Source organism: Neodiprion lecontei, chromosome 3 (assembly GCF_021901455.1).
Source record: "Neodiprion lecontei isolate iyNeoLeco1 chromosome 3, iyNeoLeco1.1, whole genome shotgun sequence".
Classification (NCBI taxonomy): domain Eukaryota; kingdom Metazoa; phylum Arthropoda; class Insecta; order Hymenoptera; family Diprionidae; genus Neodiprion; species Neodiprion lecontei.
This window is the reverse complement of record NC_060262.1, coordinates 12,242,047-12,261,461: the sequence shown is the minus strand read 5'-3', so window position 1 is coordinate 12,261,461 and position 19,415 is coordinate 12,242,047. Positions and strand designations below refer to the sequence as shown.

The window sequence follows — 19,415 nt, the reverse complement described above, 5'->3', positions numbered from 1 at the left end:
AGTCTCGAGCGCTCGAATAGGTAGGACGTGTTAGGTTTGCCTTAGATCCGCGCGTCGATTATTTCGTTTCGCGTAGTTTTAAGATTTATCCGTTTAACACGGTCGGGGGAGACGTGGTTCACCCTCCGGTTGGGCCGGGGGTGTCGCGTCTCCCTGGGCGAGCGTCATTGCATGTCAGCGTTGGTTCTCGAGACGTCGGGACCGCTGTTTGCACGGCATTGGGCCACCTTGACGCTCCCCACTCCCTGCTTCCACGAGTGCGTGGAAGTTGCGGAGCACGGTTTCTCATGGAGACTTAGATAAGTTGGCTTAAGATTATTGAATGATCATTCCACTTAGTTGACAAGGAACGCACCAGCGACTGTATTATCCTGTTTTATGATGATCTGATTTGCAGTTAATAAACACTTGTCTTGCTTCGGCTTTTCCCTCTGCACCGTGAGGGTTTTTATGCCGAAGCAAGCGTCTTGTCTTTCCCGCGAAATCGTGTTATTTATTTATTCACCCTCTCACTCACTCATCCCATTCCGATTGAAGTTAGAGAAGAACTCTGGTCAAACGACCAAAACAAACTGAAAGGGTCAATTCATTGCCTTTGTCATATAGAACCATAAATATTGGTGCGTTTGTATATTTTATTTCAATTCATTTTCAAGTTTTGTACAAATTTTCCACCTAAAAGCCTATGCTCTCGTCGGCACTGCAGATTGTTGCTTTAGCAGAAACATAGGACGTGTGCGTATTACCTTGTGGTGTTACCATCTGGTACCGCTTCGGTCAACTACAGCGCTTCTGGAGGTTCAACGTTGAACTAAATTACAGACTTCTCGTGCATCAGAACGGGCTCCTGTCACCTGAAAATCGCCCGCACAAATCGTGCCATATTTACGGAAAACTGACTGGTGCTATAGGTTTTCCCGGATTATGTGTGTGTTTTTGTACGTCGGTATCTCCCTGGCAAAAGTGAAAGAAATTCTGATATCGCACAAGCGGTGAATATTCAACAAGTCGCTAGCCCGATCGGCCATGTTTGACGAGACGTGATTTTATTGAGTTCATCATTATTTTTATTAGACGTTATCAGTGATCTGCGATAGTAGTGACTGGGATACAGACGTACAATTTTATTCTAGCTATGTTTTGAAAATTTTCCCAGTCAGATTCGTACCCCCGTTTTATCAGTATTTGTGCGGGCGATTTCCCCGCTTCTGACGTCACGAAATATATATAGGACATGCCAGGTCAGCGGCACCTTAAAATAAGAACTGTGTGGCACTCGAAGGTTAGAAAGCCTTGTAGCCATCAAACGGAGTAACGAGAAGAACTTGAGAACTGTCAGTTAGTGTTTATAACCTCAGTAATACAATATATGAAGCAATATAATGCAATGTTCTCCGTAATTTTATTCATTCATTAATAATCACCTATCTATCTTTTATTTACCAGTTTTTGAATAGCTTATAATCAACATATATCTCACCTGTAATTCGAAACGCATTTGGTTTGTTGCAAACCCTGGTGATACTTCAACATGGATTATATTTTCATATTAATAATTGTTCAAGTAATAAATATGTACCAAACTTGGTTACGATAAAATGCCGACCGAAGAAAAGAACAAAGCACAAAGAACGGGTTCAAACCACGCGAGATTTCAATATATCTGTCATGTCAGTACGGTTGGCACTACTTCTCTCTGAAAATTGAGCTTAAAGTGGGATTTAGAAAATCTTTAAGTGGGAGGCACTCAAAGTTCATATAAACTCGGCTACACATCAGCTTTAATGGAGACGCACTTTAAGACCCCCCACTTGAAGCGTATGTGCAGACCAGGCATTATCGGTTCAAAGGAGATTGAATAAAATTTTCATGAAGACTAGAGTAAAGTCTCCATGAAGATTTTGATGAAACAACCCAGAAGGTTAAGCATATTTGATAGAATTTAGAGGTTGTGTTTGCGAACATTACCTTACGACAGTGCGAACTAGCGGCACCGTTAAAAAACAAAAGACGCAGCGTAAGCGCATTTCCCCCACCCCGCAAATTTCGATGAGTTTCAAGACCCATATATAACGGCGCTGTCGTCAATTTCCTGCACGTCAACGGAATCGTGTAGAACAGGTTTCACTCTGGTGGAAACACAATTTTCCGCGTCGAGATACATGGACTTCGATATTTAAGAGATATATGTATACGTCAAATCGTCAACGTCGACCAGAGTACTCGTTTAATGGTCGGACAGAAAAAATAGGTTATCAGTGGAGACAATTGAAGCAATTTTGATTTGTCGGTATAATTTTACACTTGCACTCAATTTTGTAATTATGTGAAAGAAGAAAATGATACAATTAAGAAAGTAAAATCGACTTTCAAATATGACTGGGCTAAAAAGGATTATCCTTGCATCTTTTTTATTATTTTACGTGTTCATTTTATTAGATTGTTTAAACTTTATTGAGTTTTTATTATAGTATAATAATCGATCACCTACCCACTTTTTTCATGTTTTATTTTAATTATGACAACCTTGCTTATGTAGAATGCATATTAAGCAAATTCTATTTTATTTGGAAAATTTCAACAAAATTGCCGTTTATGAACACATATTCACATTTTATTTAAAATTATTCACTATAAAAGTGATTACAAAAAATAACTTCGAAACACCTTGAGTAATCACATAAAAGTATACACATATACATTAATGATAAAACTAAGGGGACATTAGAGCTATTACGAGTCAAGTGAGATCACGCATAGCTGTAAATGCCAATGGCAGCATTAAACTGACACGGAATGCTAGGTAGGAACTCTTCCATTTTTGATCTAATGTATACATGTTTTAGTGCATCAAAAACTGGGAGACAAATATATTTTTTCATCTGCTAATAAACCGTTTAAAAGGGTGAAAATGACTCCCAAATGAATGAAACCAACATTAAAATGTTTCTATTCATTAACAAAACATTTCAGCGTTGGTTCTATTCAAATCCCTCAAGCATATGAAGAAATCACCTTGTTGGGTACCCATCTTCAAGGGTCGTTTTCACCCCTCCAAACAGTTTATTAGCAGATAAAATAATATAGGTGTCTTAGTTTTGATGCACTCCAACATATATGAACTAGATCAAAATCGTAGGGAAAAAGCTACCTAAAGTCCCTCGTGAGTACATCTAGCACAGTATGCCATCTCTCGGATCTTGCTTACTGGCTGTATGAGAGTGTCCAGCTAAATTCTATCAATTGAGCGCTATGTATCACGCATCGCTCCCACCTCAAGTCTCGAGAACCCAACAGAAAAGTGAAGATTAAAAAATGAAACCTATCCGACCATCTGATTATGTTTAAGTGACAATAAAACGTGAGGTTGAATCGCATATAACATATAATTATAGTATATATTACAACAATTTCTTCCGAGTTAGTCACACTAATTAGTATAATACATATGTCGTTGATATAGCTATGCAAATATTTATTTACAATCGAATAAATTGGTCTTGTAGTTATTTTACTTATTTGTTTATTTTGTATTATTTGGTTGTTCAATTTAAATAAATACAGAGCATCTGAAATTTTATTGCAAATAACGAAGGTTGTATTCATCACGTTAATTAATTAACAGCTAAATTTTGCAACCTCGAACTGACCGCATTAGCCACCTGAGCTTTATCAATATCGGTTAATTTCACGCTGGAAATTTGCCCTAGTCTTGCGCAGGACTTTTTGTGCATGAACCAGTGTAGTCTTTGACATTCCCGATCGCAATATTGTACCGCTTTACACTTACTACATTTTTTCGTGGCTTTTTCTTCTCCGCAAGTAACACATACTTGAATATTATCGGAAAAACCTCGCTGCCCGTTAATTGCAGCAGATATAACTGATACAGCAGACGGTGGGTCTGTGCCTGCTAGAGTAGCTACCATCTGACGAAAGATTGTACTCTCTCTGAAAGGAAATTCTCTAACGGATTCTCTGAGAAAGGCTTCTTGATACTCTGAATTGCCATCATTTTTACTACTCTTTAAAAATTTTCTGACAAGCAGCTCAACAGGGTCAGATTTTTTTTCTTCACTGTCTTCACTGTTCCTCTCTTTGTTGGATTTCTCAGCTTTCATAGCTTCTTGACGCTTTTGGCATTTAGCTACTTCTGCTGTTACACAACTGAGATAATGATACTTGAATGCCATCACTTCATTGGTTTCCATTCCTTGCCTCATTTGCTTATGTCGCATTACTTCTAGGACTTTTTGTATCTGAAGTTAGGATAAGAACAGTCACATTAATTGTTATAAATGATGACAAGTTTCATTATGTAAGATACATACATTTGATATATTGGATGATTGAGATGAAAAAACGTTGAATGGTACATTAAAGGTACATGATACAGGTAAAAATTGAAAGTGAGTATAGAAATTACATAATCTCTATTTTTAATGGCAAATTTTTTACTTTCTCTGAAGAATCCTTGATTATAAAAACTGCAAGGACCACTGTTCGATGAAAACCTAAACGTTTCATTGCCCATTCCAAAATTTTTAAACCTATATAAACAAGCAAATTTCTGATACATCTCAAGTCCTAAATGAAAAAAAGAAAATTATCATAAAATTGAAATACTTAATTTTTCCTTTCCACAATAGTTTAGAAATTGCTATTATATAATTTTAATCAACCATGGGATCATCTTATCTCTTCTGAGGTATATAATAACTAGCGAGTGCCAGGTACTGGCAAACCTTCTGATGATATAGGATGCATAATTTATTTCAGGTACCAAGTCAAACATTCTTTCCTTGATTTGTGATACTTTCAAAATGATTGAGATATGAAAATTCTATGAAATTTCATCTTCAAGATGTGTTGGTAACATTCTTTCCAAATTGAAAACTAGAATTGTCATATTCAAAATGTATTTTTTTAAAATTCTGTTGAATATGGTAGAACCCCACTTAACTAGGGTTGGATTAACTGGGAAGCGGATTAACTGTGGTCCCCTCTAGCGCCTCTGCATTTCGTGTGAGCAACCGAGTACACTCATACTGAACTATTTCGAACAGGAAGTTGGCAGTAATTCGATCTACTATTAGCATCTTCGACAAGTGAAACATGTAATAGAAGAAAACCAAAGAAGAAACCAACAAAATTTACTAAATATTAAAAAAAAAGAGTAAAGTACATGTGTATATCATATATCAAAGTATGGAAATAGCTTATTTATATGCCAATATATACACAGAATACCTAGTCATTAAATCATAGTTTTCATGCAATAATTAGGAATTATGTTGACTGTTCAGAATAAAAAATTACTGGTAATTCAGATTCACTGTAAACAAATTACTTGTGATTCCACTTAGCCGTAGATTCTTCAGTCCCGAGCAGCACAGTTAATTGGGATTCTACTGTATTTGCTTTTAGGTATTTTGCATAACTGAATCCAATTTTGAGCCATAACAGAATTGCTGCAATCGTCAAAGGTAATTTCTATGCAAATAACCGATATCCAAATTAAATGATATTAAAGAATTAAATAGAATTTTTATAGACTCACAATTAAAGACAAAAATTGGAAAATTAGAGATTGTTGCACACATGAGGTTTATATTGGAAAATAAATATCAGTAACCTGATGTGTAAAATACCAAAAAAAAAAAACTTTCCTTGATTAGTTTTAATAAGTTAGTATTGTAGTTTCATGAATTTAAGGAAGTTCGTTTTCATTTCGTATTTTGTTCAATCATTCACGAATTCTCAGTTCCTAAACCACTTGCTGTCAACAAAAGTTCAAAAGCTCGTGCCAACCAGAGATCTATAATATACCAAATTTCCGTAAATTGTTCTTTCATATTCACCATGATTCGAATTCACAATCAGTTTCAGACTCACCAGAAATAAGGATTTTTTTCAATTTCGCTAAAACACAAATTCTTTGTGAAACAAGTTGCTCATACTTCATGGGCTGATTAGGATTAAAAATAGAATAATGTGACATCACCTTATCTAAATTTTTCAAGAGCCCAGGACATCTTTGTAGATTTAGCGCCACTCTAACGGGATGAACGTTGACTTGCATAATGAATTTGTGAAAAGCATCAGCCAAATGTGGAGGTAGCATAGGTTCCATTTGAAGTCCTTGTGGCATTATGTATTGATCAATATCAGCCTTTGGTATGAAATTGTTTATCGTAGCCACACAGTTGTGGTTGCCAACGAACGCAGCCATTTGAGCTGGAGTTCGTCCCACACTATTGGTGACACTTAAACGAGCTCCATGGGACATCAGTAGATGACAGAGGTCTGCATTTCCACTGAGCGCAGCAAAATGTAAAGCTGTGTAAGCATGTTCATGCTGACAAGAATTCACATCAGCCCCCTGGAAATTTTTTCTAATTATTACTTGTATACTTACGCGATGATACGTGACAAAAAATTCAGCTAATTCAACTAGCAGGGATTTAGGGAACGCTAAGTAAAGAGTAAATTATCACTGAGATAACAAACTTATCATGTTCATGTCATCCATTAAACCTTCAATGGTTACAGTAACTCAATTTTTTTTCTGTGGTATCTGTCTACTTAATGTTACAAAGTATAATCTCATAAAACACATTAAATGATTCATGATGCTCAAACTAACAATAACTTTAACATCTCAACAACATAATATCAACTTAAATTCATGCATGGGGCCTAGGCTCCTTGGATGTCTAGATTCAGTGTCTTGCGGATTCTCATTTTACTACATAGTCAAATGTGAAATTATACATATGGTACATTAAAAATCATATCTCAACAAAAGCAGTTGTTGAAAAGCACTTTGGAATGATAATTGAGCAATTATTGAAATATATCAATACCATGGTCCAAAGTAGTTTTCATTTTGTTGTAAGGGTTTATTTTTATAATTATAACAGGCCTGTGTGCGAATTTAAAGCTTCATAGTCAGCATTACGACCTGAAGGTAAAGTAATGAACAGTATTTTATACTTCAGTTAAAGTGTACATCATAGGAAAATGGCAAATCAACTGAAAATATATAATAAACGATCCTCCTTAGCCACAAATTGAGATTTTTCCAATTCCTTGCCATCAAGTAAAATACATATTTGATATCTAGCATATACAAATCCGATATCGCGTAGTCATTTTAAATTAAATTTCCAAATTTTTTTTCAAATAAATAACCAAGCATATTGTTCAAAATTTGTTGATAACTATGGAATATTAATGCCTGACAATGACTGAGTGAACAAACAAGTTTTTCCATAGATCAGCATAATTCCTGAACTCTATAAGTACCGACTTTTGAAAGCCAAAAATGTTTTCAGTTTCCCCAGTCTACTGCTTCCCTGGATTACATCTGCTCAAGAGAAACTGAATAAGTAATGGAAATGTAATAATTGAATCAGACCTGCTATTACTTACAGTTAATAGGTAGACTAAGCATTAGAAAGGCTCGGCTATAGGAATAAAAGAGAAAGTAGCAAATACGAACTAATATGCTGGCATGCAAAAAGAAAATAAATACCTAACCTACCTGATCTAGAAGCATCTGAACAATTTCCTTGTTTCCCTTATAGCAAGCATGCTGAAGTGGCGTCATACCATTCTCATCCACAAAGTCAATCTTATTTTTGTTTGCAACCAGCAATGATTTAAGCTCGGCAATCTCATTCTTGCTAATTTTTTTGAAAATATCCTTCTCCAAGTCCGTCAAGCTCCCCGTACTCAGCGCCATGTTGTTTTCGATAAGTTTGCTGGATCGCGAACAATCACGATTATTTCAGTCACACGGATGGTGTATTCCGAAATATACTCGCAGTACTACGAGTACTGGCAACCGCGTTCCGAAATCGCGCTACAGCTTACTGCCGCCAGTCAGTGACGTCATGAAATTTGTGACGTTGTTGACTGCGACCACTGATATCAGAGATGAGTAGGGAGATCTCCAACGCTCGGCTTTTCGTGATACCAGCTAGGTTGGAGCGTCGACGTGACACCTAGGCGGCCACGCACCGAAGGTGGCCCATTTCCGACCTGACACCTAGGCGGCCATGCACCGAAGGTGGCCCACAATCGTGCATATATAGATATACTCGGTCGCTCGAGCAAGCGGTTGCCAATCGCATCCTTGTCCCCGCTCGCACAAATCTTTCCAGGAATGCAAGAATTGGGATTTTTTTGTTTCAATTTTGAATGTCAGCGAATAAAAGTATCTCCAGATTTGATAAATTTTGGATTCAATTAGCGGACGCTGAACCAAAATAATTAACCATTCCCAGCCCGAATACTTCTTTTTTTTTAATAAATATTATTTTTTTATTGATATGAAAATATGTGACGCCTGGTGTTCTCGAATATTTGTACGCGCTGTCTATGGAAAAATATACGAAGCCAGCTCGATAACATTTATGCAAAATGTGCAATGGGCAAGTGGTTGGAGGAAATTTTTTTTTTCTCGAACTGAATCTTCCAGAGAACCATCAGCGAATTCCAAGCAAGCTCCATAAACATACCGAGCAAACGCGCGATCACGGACGTAGCTGTGGTGTGGCTGAGTGGATACCACATGAGGATGAATTTTCAATCACAGGTTTTTGCGCGAAGTTTTCCTGTATTTAAGTTAATTACTACTGCCTTTGCTATAATACTGCATTCAAGTCTTAAACAAAACACTAAAAAATAAGTTAACCACTTAATGTAAAACAAAATGTTAGATCGAGCTTAAAATTTAAGCCGGAGTTACATAAACTAAGATAATTACAAGTGCAATATTGTAAATATTGAGCATTTATTGTTCATCTAAATAAATATGGTTTCCTCCTCAAAAAAAAAAAAAAAACATGAGGATGGAGTGATGCGGGACACGGGTTCGATCGCAGTTCACTCTTTCTTTTTTTTAATTTTTAAATTCAATCCCGGCTTTTTTTTTTGTATTTTCGGAGAGAAAAAACAAATCAAAGAAAGAAAATTTCGAGAGCCGGTCGATTTTTTCCTTCTTTCCTTTTGCTTTTTTTTTTACTGAACCCACCTTTTTTGTAGTGGGGGTAACCCGGAAGAGAACAAATAATTGAAACAATAAAATTCCGAGAGCGAATCGATTTGTTCCGCGTTTTTGGCGCCTCTTTTTTGATATGGAAAAGTTTTGACAGCAATGGAAAATAGAGATTACTAAACGCAAATGTATTGTTTTTTAATAACACCGGCCCACAGAAAAAAAGTGGCCTGTACTTTTGACCGGACCTACCTATCTTTATGTATTTTGACGCGCTGAATCCGAATCTGAAGTCAGTTTTGCCCGTACACCCTCAAAATTTTGAGTAAATTGCAAAAAAACCATAAAAATCGCCAAAAATTAGCATTTTTGGTAAGAAAAAAATTTATGGAACTATAGACCAAGTATGATTTTTATGCATTTTGGTCCGCTAAACCCAAATCTGAAGTTTATTCAACCATAAGCCTTTTAAAATTTAATTGGGCCGGTGTTATTGAAAAACAATACATTTGTTTTTAGTAATCTCTATTTTCCATTACTGTCAAAACTTTTCCTTATTAAAAAAAAAACGCCCATTTTATATCAGTCTTGACGAGCATTTCTTAAGAAGTTTGAGAGATGCGAGATCGGAACGACAAAATTATTTCAGTAGCAACAATGTATGGACCCCTCTCCTTTTCTGATATTCGCAGCCAGTTAAGAGGCTTCACAGTGTTCAGTTTAGTGCCAGCAGCTCTCGAGGTAGCAAGATGGTAAGTGAATTACATAATTATTTTACATGTATGGAAAAACCGGCAGGTTTGACGATCGTCTATTTACTTTATAGATTAAGAAGAGAAAAAAAGGGAAGGACCTGTAGTCGTATTTTATACTTTATTTAATTTTCCTTGAATTGTCAGACGTTTTTATTTTTGATTGTATAGGAAGAAGATGTGTGGGGAATTCCATTCTAGTGCCCAAGAATATAGTACACATTTTCGATCATTTTTTCTTTTTTTTTTTGGGGAAAACATTTTCCTCAATTTCCAAATTTCCTTAATTTTTTGGTATTCAAATCGATTCTTAACAATTTTGCGCACAGGTGGGATTTCTTTAATTATTTTTTCCTTAATCCTGAGGATATTTCCTATCTGAGACCACCGTCAATAGGCGAGATTCCGGAAATCATAAAATTACCTTTTTTTCTAATTAAAAAGAAAATCACATAAGGCCACTAAGAGCTCGAAATGAAAATCTGAAAAAATTAGAGATGTTTTTTTATATTCGAAGCCATTAACGTAAAAAATCCGTTCAACGACCATCCTAATAGATATACATTGTATATGGGGCATTCCGCGTCAAATTTGCAACCCATGTACCTCACCCTCTTCGATTTTGATAATTCTTTAGTATGATGTTACAACCACGGTTTCAATCGACTTGAAACAGTGTCGGAATTTTTTGCAGATTTCTTTAGCCACCACTGAAAGAGAAAAAAAAATGAAAAACCAATTCCGGAAACGCTTCTTTTAAAATTCTGAAAAAATTCACACTGATTTTATAATTAAAAATATGATTTGTAAGCATGACAGGACAACGTGATCTCAACATCTACTACTTTTCTAGCAAGTTTTTGGTTTTCTTGGATCTTTGGATAACTTAAAGAAAAAGAATGAAATGGTATGAACTGTATTCAGGCCTTCTGGCATTCCTCTAAATTTCAGAAAAATTGATATCCATTAATAATAGAGAAATTTATGACCGAACAAATAAATAGAAACTCCAATTCCGGCATGAGAAAAAAATGCTTGCTAGAAAAGTAGTGAATGTTGAGATCACGTTGTCCTGTCATGCTTACAAATCATATTTTTAATTATAAAATCAGTGTGAATTTTTTCAGAATTTTAAAAGAAGCGTTTCCGGAATTGGTTTTTCATTTTTTTTTCTCTTTCAGTGGTGGCTAAAGAAATCTGCAAAAAATTCCGACACTGTTTCAAGTCGATTGAAACCGTGGTTGTAACATCATACTAAAGAATTATCAAAATCGAAGAGGGTGAGGTACATGGGTTGCAAATTTGACGCGGAATGCCCCATATACAATGTATATCTATTAGGATGGTCGTTGAACGGATTTTTTACGTTAATGGCTTCGAATATAAAAAAACATCTCTAATTTTTTCAGATTTTCATTTCGAGCTCTTAGTGGCCTTATGTGATTTTCTTTTTAATTAGAAAAAAAGGTAATTTTATGATTTCCGGAATCTCGCCTATTGACGGTGGTCTCAGATAGGAAATATCCTCAGGATTAAGGAAAAAATAATTAAAGAAATCCCACCTGTGCGCAAAATTGTTAAGAATCGATTTGAATACCAAAAAATTAAGGAAATTTGGAAATTGAGGAAAATGTTTTCCCAAAAAAAAAAAAGAAAAAATGATCGAAAATGTGTACTATATTCTTGGGCACTAGAATGGAATTCCCCACACATCTTCTTCCTATACAATCAAAAATAAAAACGTCTGACAATTCAAGGAAAATTAAATAAAGTATAAAATACGACTACAGGTCCTTCCCTTTTTTTCTCTTCTTAATCTATAAAGTAAATAGACGATCGTCAAACCTGCCGGTTTTTCCATACATGTAAAATAATTATGTAATTCACTTACCATCTTGCTACCTCGAGAGCTGCTGGCACTAAACTGAACACTGTGAAGCCTCTTAACTGGCTGCGAATATCAGAAAAGGAGAGGGGTCCATACATTGTTGCTACTGAAATAATTTTGTCGTTCCGATCTCGCATCTCTCAAACTTCTTAAGAAATGCTCGTCAAGACTGATATAAAATGGGCGTTTTTTTTTTAATAAGGAAAAGTTTTGACAGTAATGGAAAATAGAGATTACTAAAAACAAATGTATTGTTTTTCAATAACACCGGCCCAATTAAATTTTAAAAGGCTTATGGTTGAATAAACTTCAGATTTGGGTTTAGCGGACCAAAATGCATAAAAATCATACTTGGTCTATAGTTCCATAAATTTTTTTCTTACCAAAAATGCTAATTTTTGGCGATTTTTATGGTTTTTTTGCAATTTACTCAAAATTTTGAGGGTGTACGGGCAAAACTGACTTCAGATTCGGATTCAGCGCGTCAAAATACATAAAGATAGGTAGGTCCGGTCAAAAGTACAGGCCACTTTTTTTCTGTGGGCCGGTGTTATTAAAAAACAATACATTTGCGTTTAGTAATCTCTATTTTCCATTGCTGTCAAAACTTTTCCATATCAAAAAAGAGGCGCCAAAAACGCGGAACAAATCGATTCGCTCTCGGAATTTTATTGTTTCAATTATTTGTTCTCTTCCGGGTTACCCCCACTACAAAAAAGGTGGGTTCAGTAAAAAAAAAAGCAAAAGGAAAGAAGGAAAAAATCGACCGGCTCTCGAAATTTTCTTTCTTTGATTTGTTTTTTCTCTCCGAAAATACAAAAAAAAAAGCCGGGATTGAATTTAAAAATTAAAAAAAAGAAAGAGTGAACTGCGATCGAACCCGTGTCCCGCATCACTCCATCCTCATGTTTTTTTTTTTTTTTTGAGGAGGAAACCATATTTATTTAGATGAACAATAAATGCTCAATATTTACAATATTGCACTTGTAATTATCTTAGTTTATGTAACTCCGGCTTAAATTTTAAGCTCGATCTAACATTTTGTTTTACATTAAGTGGTTAACTTATTTTTTAGTGTTTTGTTTAAGACTTGAATGCAGTATTATAGCAAAGGCAGTAGTAATTAACTTAAATACAGGAAAACTTCGCGCAAAAACCTGTGATTGAAAATTCATCCTCATGTGGTATCCACTCAGCCACACCACAGCTACGTCCGTGATCGCGCGTTTGCTCGGTATGTTTATGGAGCTTGCTTGGAATTCGCTGATGGTTCTCTGGAAGATTCAGTTCGAGAAAAAAAAAATTTCCTCCAACCACTTGCCCATTGCACATTTTGCATAAATGTTATCGAGCTGGCTTCGTATATTTTTCCATAGACAGCGCGTACAAATATTCGAGAACACCAGGCGTCACATATTTTCATATCAATAAAAAAATAATATTTATTAAAAAAAAAGAAGTATTCGGGCTGGGAATGGTTAATTATTTTGGTTCAGCGTCCGCTAATTGAATCCAAAATTTATCAAATCTGGAGATACTTTTATTCGCTGACATTCAAAATTGAAACAAAAAAATCCCAATTCTTGCATTCCTGGAAAGATTTGTGCGAGCGGGGACAAGGATGCGATTGGCAACCGCTTGCTCGAGCGACCGAGTATATCTATATATGCACGATTGTGGGCCACCTTCGGTGCATGGCCGCCTAGGTGTCAGGTCGGAAATGGGCCACCTTCGGTGCGTGGCCGCCTAGGTGTCACGTCGACGCTCCAACCTAGCTGGTACACTGATATATATATACACTGGATTGGATATTACCGTATACTCTACGTGTAAGCTCGTGTGTCCAATTGAACACTTGAATTTCCGCCATCTTGTACAGAAAGTTGTCACAGAATGCGCGCTAGATTTGAACTGCGTAAAATATGCTATTTAAATCTAACGATATATTCGTCACACAAAAAAGTTTTTGACGAGTAAAATAATGTTTGATACATTAAATGAAGAACAAATCATTTTTTCGAAGGTATATTATTATTTACAATTATATGATGTAAAAGATCATTAAATAATATGACGAAAAACTTGTATTTAAGCGTGATTTTTCTTTATGTTCAAAAGAAGTCCTCAATTCTAAGAAGTTTCCGTCCATTATCCTTTATCCTATGGTGGGCTGAATTTCATACGGATTATTCAAAAATTTGTATAACACTAATTCAACCGTTAGGGAATCCATTTACCATCCATTGATCATCAAAGTGGAGCTTAAGACATGTAAAAAAAGTTTTGAATTAAACTATATCGAATTGGGTGAGTAAAAACTTTATTCAAAAATATGGAGAATAAAACATTCCTTGCAAACGTTAAGGAATTTTTATAGAGTTGCGTGCGATAAACCACAACAATATAATTAGTAGTATCAATCCACAATCCATTCACATGAAGAAAAAGTTACAAGCACAATCAAAAGAAAATAAAAAAGATGTACATATCTGAGCATGCAAATCAGGTACAAATGTGTAGGTGCTCATGTAATTTGGTTACATTCACTGTGGTGGGCCGATCGGATTCATCCTGAAATTCGGTCTGCTGCAAGTTTTCACCTACAGATAAGTTACTAATAAATAACGACAATGGAAATACACAGAAATGTGTCACACACGATTTTTCTGTAACAGAGCACTTTATAATCTGTAGGTAATTAACCGCTTCGACGACATTGACGCAATAGTGCATCACATCAACGTGTCTTTATGCACACTGAGTTTTCTCTGACCTAAAAGGGATTAATAGTTTCAGATCTTACCAAATAACGTTGGGATACTGCCTTTTCGTAAAGTTATATAATTTTTACTTTTCTTCTGAAAGCAAGAGAGTTCAAAGTGGTCGGAACACAGAAAGCTATCACTTCATGGAGACCACGGACCAATGTTTATATTTGCGATCCACTGCTTCATAATATCAGGTTCATCCAATGGGAACCTACATAACAAGCAAAGTTTAAATTTATTAATTCACACGTTATGTTGCATTGAGTAACGGTACTTACTTGAAGAATGAATAGCCACGTCCATATTCCCTTAATCGGTGACAAGATGAACACTCTGATTTTGGGTTGTCAAATATAGTTGGTACACTGTTCTTTTTCAATGTAATTAGGAATCCTGTCCTATCAAAGCAGTCATTTGTAAAATGAGCCGAACACAATGTGCTATTTCGGTTTGGCTTCCAGTCCTTCCTCTTCATTTCTTTTAACCACTGCTGAAGGCGCAACACATTTTTCACGGGAAATCTACATATCGAATTATAATTTAATCCCTGAGTCAATAATACCCGAGTTTTCAATTTCAATTATAATAAGATCGGTTCATAATTCAAATATTGTGAATTTTTACTGACACGATTCGTACGTTATAATACTCGTTAAATATAATTAGTAAATACTTCGTATGCTGACATAACCTCTGCAAGTTATCATTTGCAGAACGCTTCAGCGTTGTATACTCACTTGTGAAATGATCGCCCGCAATGTTTTGATTGCTTTGTTTTGCAAAAAACGCAGGTACTCATTGTTACCTCAATAATTCTTACTGTAATTTTCCAACACAATCGATTATATACACATACATATATCACGTATATATTTATATATATCTGAAGTGACAAGAATCTGTACAAAATGGCTACCGTTCAATTGGCGTGACGGCACCACGCTTAAATCCAATCCAGTGTATATATATATCAGTGAGCTGGTATCACGAAAAGCCGAGCGTTGGAGATCTCCCTACTCATCTCTGATACCTACTACGGACGTAAGAAATGTGGGGACGAAGCGTCACGACGCGGCGAGTGTCCACATCAGCGGCGGGGGGGGGACCCCCATCTTGGTAGGCAAACTTCGTTGCCTACGTTGCCTAGCTTCGTTCATTGCTGCCCGCGTTTTGAAAAAAAAGTTTATGCAAGGAATAAGAAACAAACTATCAGTGGTACGTGAGGGTGAGGACTCAAAATGCCCTGTTGTGAAGTCTCAGCGTGCTTGAATCGTACTTACAAGAAAAGTAAATCCCAAATTGAAACCGAAAAAACATCGAAAATTACTTTCCACAGGTAAGTAACATTTTTGTAAATAATTTGTAAGTAAATCCACGAACTGTTTGCCACATCCCCATACATATACCAGTTTCCTATATTTTACAATTTGTACAAAACAAATGTCACAATTTAAAAAGTACAGAAAATCTAACCAAATCTAAATCTCAAATGAAACAGTTTGACAGTTTGGTTATATTTCTTCGGCGACGTGTTTTCATTTACTACCATGTGTGCTATCTATAAGATAACGTACTTTCATCTGGCATACAATTTAGGTTTCCGAAGGCTGAGAATCAGAGACTAAAATGGGTTGAATGTACACAATTGCCATTAACATCATTACCTGCAATTGCATATCTCTGCTCTGTACATTTCGCAGAGGACAGTTTTGACCGTACTTCCCTTAGCTGTACAAGGCTGAAAAGAGACGCTATTCCAGCAATAAACATTGTAAGTATTTATTTTCTTTTTCTACTGTGAACGTATAATGTAGCTTTCCATATCTTGAACAAACCTGCATATTATTACAGACAAATACCGGAAAATCGGAAAACTTGAATGAACATGAACATGAGCATGTATCACAAGTCCAACAAGACGTGTATCCATCAACGTCAAAAACAATAGATAAAGAAATACCTGAGGAAATATTTGACGATTTCACATGCGGAAAAACTGATGCCAATACCAGAGTAAGTTTTTACTTTCGTTCACAAGTAAATTAAACATTTATAGCTGAAAATAACTTTACTTTAATATTTACTTATAGTCAGACTTACTAAAGACACTGTTTGAGAATACACCAAAACGCATTCATAAATGTGATGTAACAACCGAATGTAAGCCACAAAAGCGTCAATGTATTCAGTCAGCATTGTGTGAACAAACTGTTCAGGGAACACAAGTTAAATCAGAGAGTTCATCAGGTGAGTAGATGATTTTTACGACATGATAGAAATATTTGGAGAAGGATATTTAATATTGTGTTTTTAAATTTGCAGAAATGACAGATGATACGTATTTGTCAAAGTCACCGTTTCTGATAAACCAACAAAATAACGAGGCCTTAAGTGATTCCCGAGGCCAACTACAGTATACTCCTAGAAAAATACTTCTGTGTAAAACGTTAAAAGCTCAACAAGATATATCACTACGGCAGATACAAACACTCAAAAAACGAAATAAGCGGCAAGAAAAAAAAATAGCTATCCTTAACTCGATTTTAAATGAATTAAAAGCAAAACAGATGCTTGACGAGGAGCAGCTTGATTTACTAAGGACTATTGGTACGTCAAATGCACATCTTTTGAAACGGTTTGTGGGAAAACGTACAGAGAAAAAGTGTGTGCGCACGAAAAATGGTGAACTGATTTCATGGGAATATTCAGGATTCGTACGCACCGGGAAAACCTGAAAAACCGGAAAAAGTCGGGGAATTTCTTACAGCAGGGAAAAGTCAGGGAATTTCGAAAATAACACTGGAATTTTATGTCTGTCAAAGAAATAAACTCTTTTTCTATACAAAATACTATTGATCTTAAGGGGAAAAAATTGCCCATAAAATTCCGTTTCGTCGCACCACTTCATATATTTTATACGTTTGGCGCGTAAAGTCGCAACGCTATGAAAACTTCGGGCAGCGTCGGCCTCGCTCAGATCAGCGCCACTCGTTAACGCCTCATGCCAGTAGAAACTTGTCACCGGAATACGTCACGGTCTAGCTTGCCTGTGTGCGTAGCATTTGTGAAACTCATACATATTTAAATTGTAAAAATAGTATTTGCCACCAACGCGTCAACGTATAAGGAGATTGGTGAATCAAAAAGAAAAACGAAAATTAATATAAGGTAAGTAGATCATCATTATGTCGCGATAGGTTATACGATATACATAAAGTGCATGTATTTTATTCAACATGTCAAGCATGATCACCATTGTTTACCCGCACTTTTCGATGACTTATCTCTCGGAAGTGAAAAAGTTGTAATTGACGTAATAACATGCAGATTAACCTTACACATTTAATATAGAAACTATAAAGTCAGTTGAAGGGTTTTAAAGAAAACTATGCATTGAAAAAATTGCTAACTTACAAAGCCTAGTCCACGCTTTAAATTTTAAAGTACGAATTCATGTGAAATGCAGTCGATGTGATTTTATAATGTTATTTTTGGAAATTGATTGTCATATCACTTGTGATCATTGTATGGTCAAATAACTGTAGTAAAATATTTTATGAGATTACATTGTATGAGTTCTGCATTGGAATGACTAATGAGGAATAAACTTTCTATGTCATAGGTATTCTAAAATAACATTTCAATGGAGGTCAATGCAGTGCGGTCTTGATCGAAATCATAAAATTTTACGTATGCTATCCTTTTTTCTCAGATCAATGCCTTTCTCTAAATCAAGGAGATCCACGATCAATATTCAATGGCTTAACGAAGATCATTTTTCGCCATGGCTGAAAGAATGCAAAAATGATAAGTTTGCATTTTATTGCATCATGTGTAAGAAAACCGTGCTGCTGAGCAACATGGGCCGACAGGCTTTAACTCGTCACATGAAAGGACGTAAACACGAACACGCTGCGAGGAGTCAAAATAATACTTTTGGAATCGGAGTATTTCTATCACCGAAAACAGTAGATGTCCCAAAATCTACTACACTTAGACTTGGTGAGTAGGCTGCTCAACGTTCGAAATTTTTTTTCGGTCGACTATCTGTGAGATTCTTCCAGCCTTCAGCGAAATCCAAATTGCTCAGCGTCTCCAGCCACGGTTAAAAATTGAGCACGCCGATCACAAAAGGGCGTCGCCGCGCGAAATTCGGTAAAAGTATTGTGCACAGGCAGAAAGCGGAATGAAAAAATAGGTGTCAAATAAAAAAAAATAAAAGATGCTAATAACTAAACCTGGCAAAAGTCAACATTTATTGCTGATATAAATTATAAATCCGATTATTAGTTGAAGTAATAATTAATAAAAATTGCATTTTTCACCGCGACCAAATTCGATGTTATCAAAACTCAGCTCACCGATTCTAGCTCAATGATTAGTGAAATGATTTGAAATTTTTACTGCATGTTCAGAATACATACGTTACACCTCCAAAGTCGATAAAACACATAAAAATTGCATTTGTTTACTTATATTCAATAACAAGTGGCGGGGTATCGGTAAACGGATTTCGGACACTTATTGGCGGAAAACAGTATGCGAAGAACTTCACCTTTGAGAAAACTTCCAGCGAGCCGTTTTTCCATGACGTTTCCCATTTTAAAAAAAAAAAAACTTTCTAAAAATTTCAGTGTAATCGGGTCATAAATATTGTAACTATGGATGATTTTCTAAACAACGCTCGGCGCGAGCAGCTCGTTCAGCGTTTGGGCGCTACGTGCGGTAACGGAACATTATGCGTTTTTCGCAGATTTTTTTAACACTGCAATGTTACATTGCAAGATTTATTGCTATTTCATTATTTAGAATATTTATATCGTTAATCGTACTCACGCACCATTTTTCTCATCATTAGTTTTTTGATTTTATTTACATTAAATATTGTAACGATTTAGGCGTTACGTTAATAAAATATGGATCCGCGAGTTTACTTATTATCAAATCAAAGGCGTGAACAAAAATATCGTGATAAATGCTTTTAATGCAATATACGTGTTTCT

General features: G+C 35.7%; 3 protein-coding genes across 5 annotated transcripts; 1 reads left to right on the top strand and 2 right to left on the bottom strand.

Annotated features, from left to right (window-relative positions):
- Positions 1 to 2,834: 2,834 nt before the first annotated feature.
- LOC107217220 (ankyrin repeat and MYND domain-containing protein 2) lies at positions 2,835 to 7,832 on the bottom strand. The gene is made up of 3 exons (XM_015654639.2): positions 7,547 to 7,832; positions 6,005 to 6,382; positions 2,835 to 4,259 (listed from the first exon to the last, which is right to left on the bottom strand). The coding sequence occupies exons 1-3, from the start codon at positions 7,745 to 7,747 to the stop codon at positions 3,615 to 3,617; spliced, it is 1,224 nt and encodes a 407-aa protein (XP_015510125.1). The 5' UTR covers positions 7,748 to 7,832; the 3' UTR covers positions 2,835 to 3,614.
- Positions 7,833 to 13,653: 5,821 nt separating this feature from the next.
- On the bottom strand, positions 13,654 to 15,416 carry LOC124293343 (THAP domain-containing protein 1-like). 2 transcript variants are annotated; one of them, XR_006903276.1, is made up of 4 exons: positions 15,150 to 15,366; positions 14,691 to 14,933; positions 14,448 to 14,623; positions 13,654 to 14,244 (listed from the first exon to the last, which is right to left on the bottom strand). XR_006903276.1 is itself a non-coding variant. In XM_046733875.1 (4 exons), the coding sequence occupies exons 2-4, from the start codon at positions 15,209 to 15,211 to the stop codon at positions 14,551 to 14,553; spliced, it is 378 nt and encodes a 125-aa protein (XP_046589831.1). In that variant the 5' UTR covers positions 15,212 to 15,231; positions 15,329 to 15,416; the 3' UTR covers positions 13,654 to 14,550. The 2 variants fall into 2 exon arrangements, 1 of the variants encoding a protein (XP_046589831.1); XM_046733875.1 differs by having other exon boundaries at positions 13,654 to 14,623; positions 15,150 to 15,231; positions 15,329 to 15,416.
- Positions 15,417 to 15,496: 80 nt separating this feature from the next.
- On the top strand, positions 15,497 to 18,369 carry LOC107219796. Of its 2 annotated transcripts, XM_046733874.1 has the most exons (6): positions 15,497 to 15,748; positions 16,009 to 16,183; positions 16,264 to 16,425; positions 16,503 to 16,659; positions 16,735 to 17,019; positions 18,125 to 18,369. In XM_046733874.1, the coding sequence occupies exons 1-6, from the start codon at positions 15,651 to 15,653 to the stop codon at positions 18,202 to 18,204; spliced, it is 957 nt and encodes a 318-aa protein (XP_046589830.1). In that variant the 5' UTR covers positions 15,497 to 15,650; the 3' UTR covers positions 18,205 to 18,369. The 2 variants fall into 2 exon arrangements, with proteins under 2 accessions (XP_046589830.1, XP_046589829.1); XM_046733873.1 differs by lacking the exon at positions 18,125 to 18,369 and having other exon boundaries at positions 15,499 to 15,748; positions 16,735 to 17,259.
- The last annotated feature ends 1,046 nt before the right edge of the window (positions 18,370 to 19,415 follow it).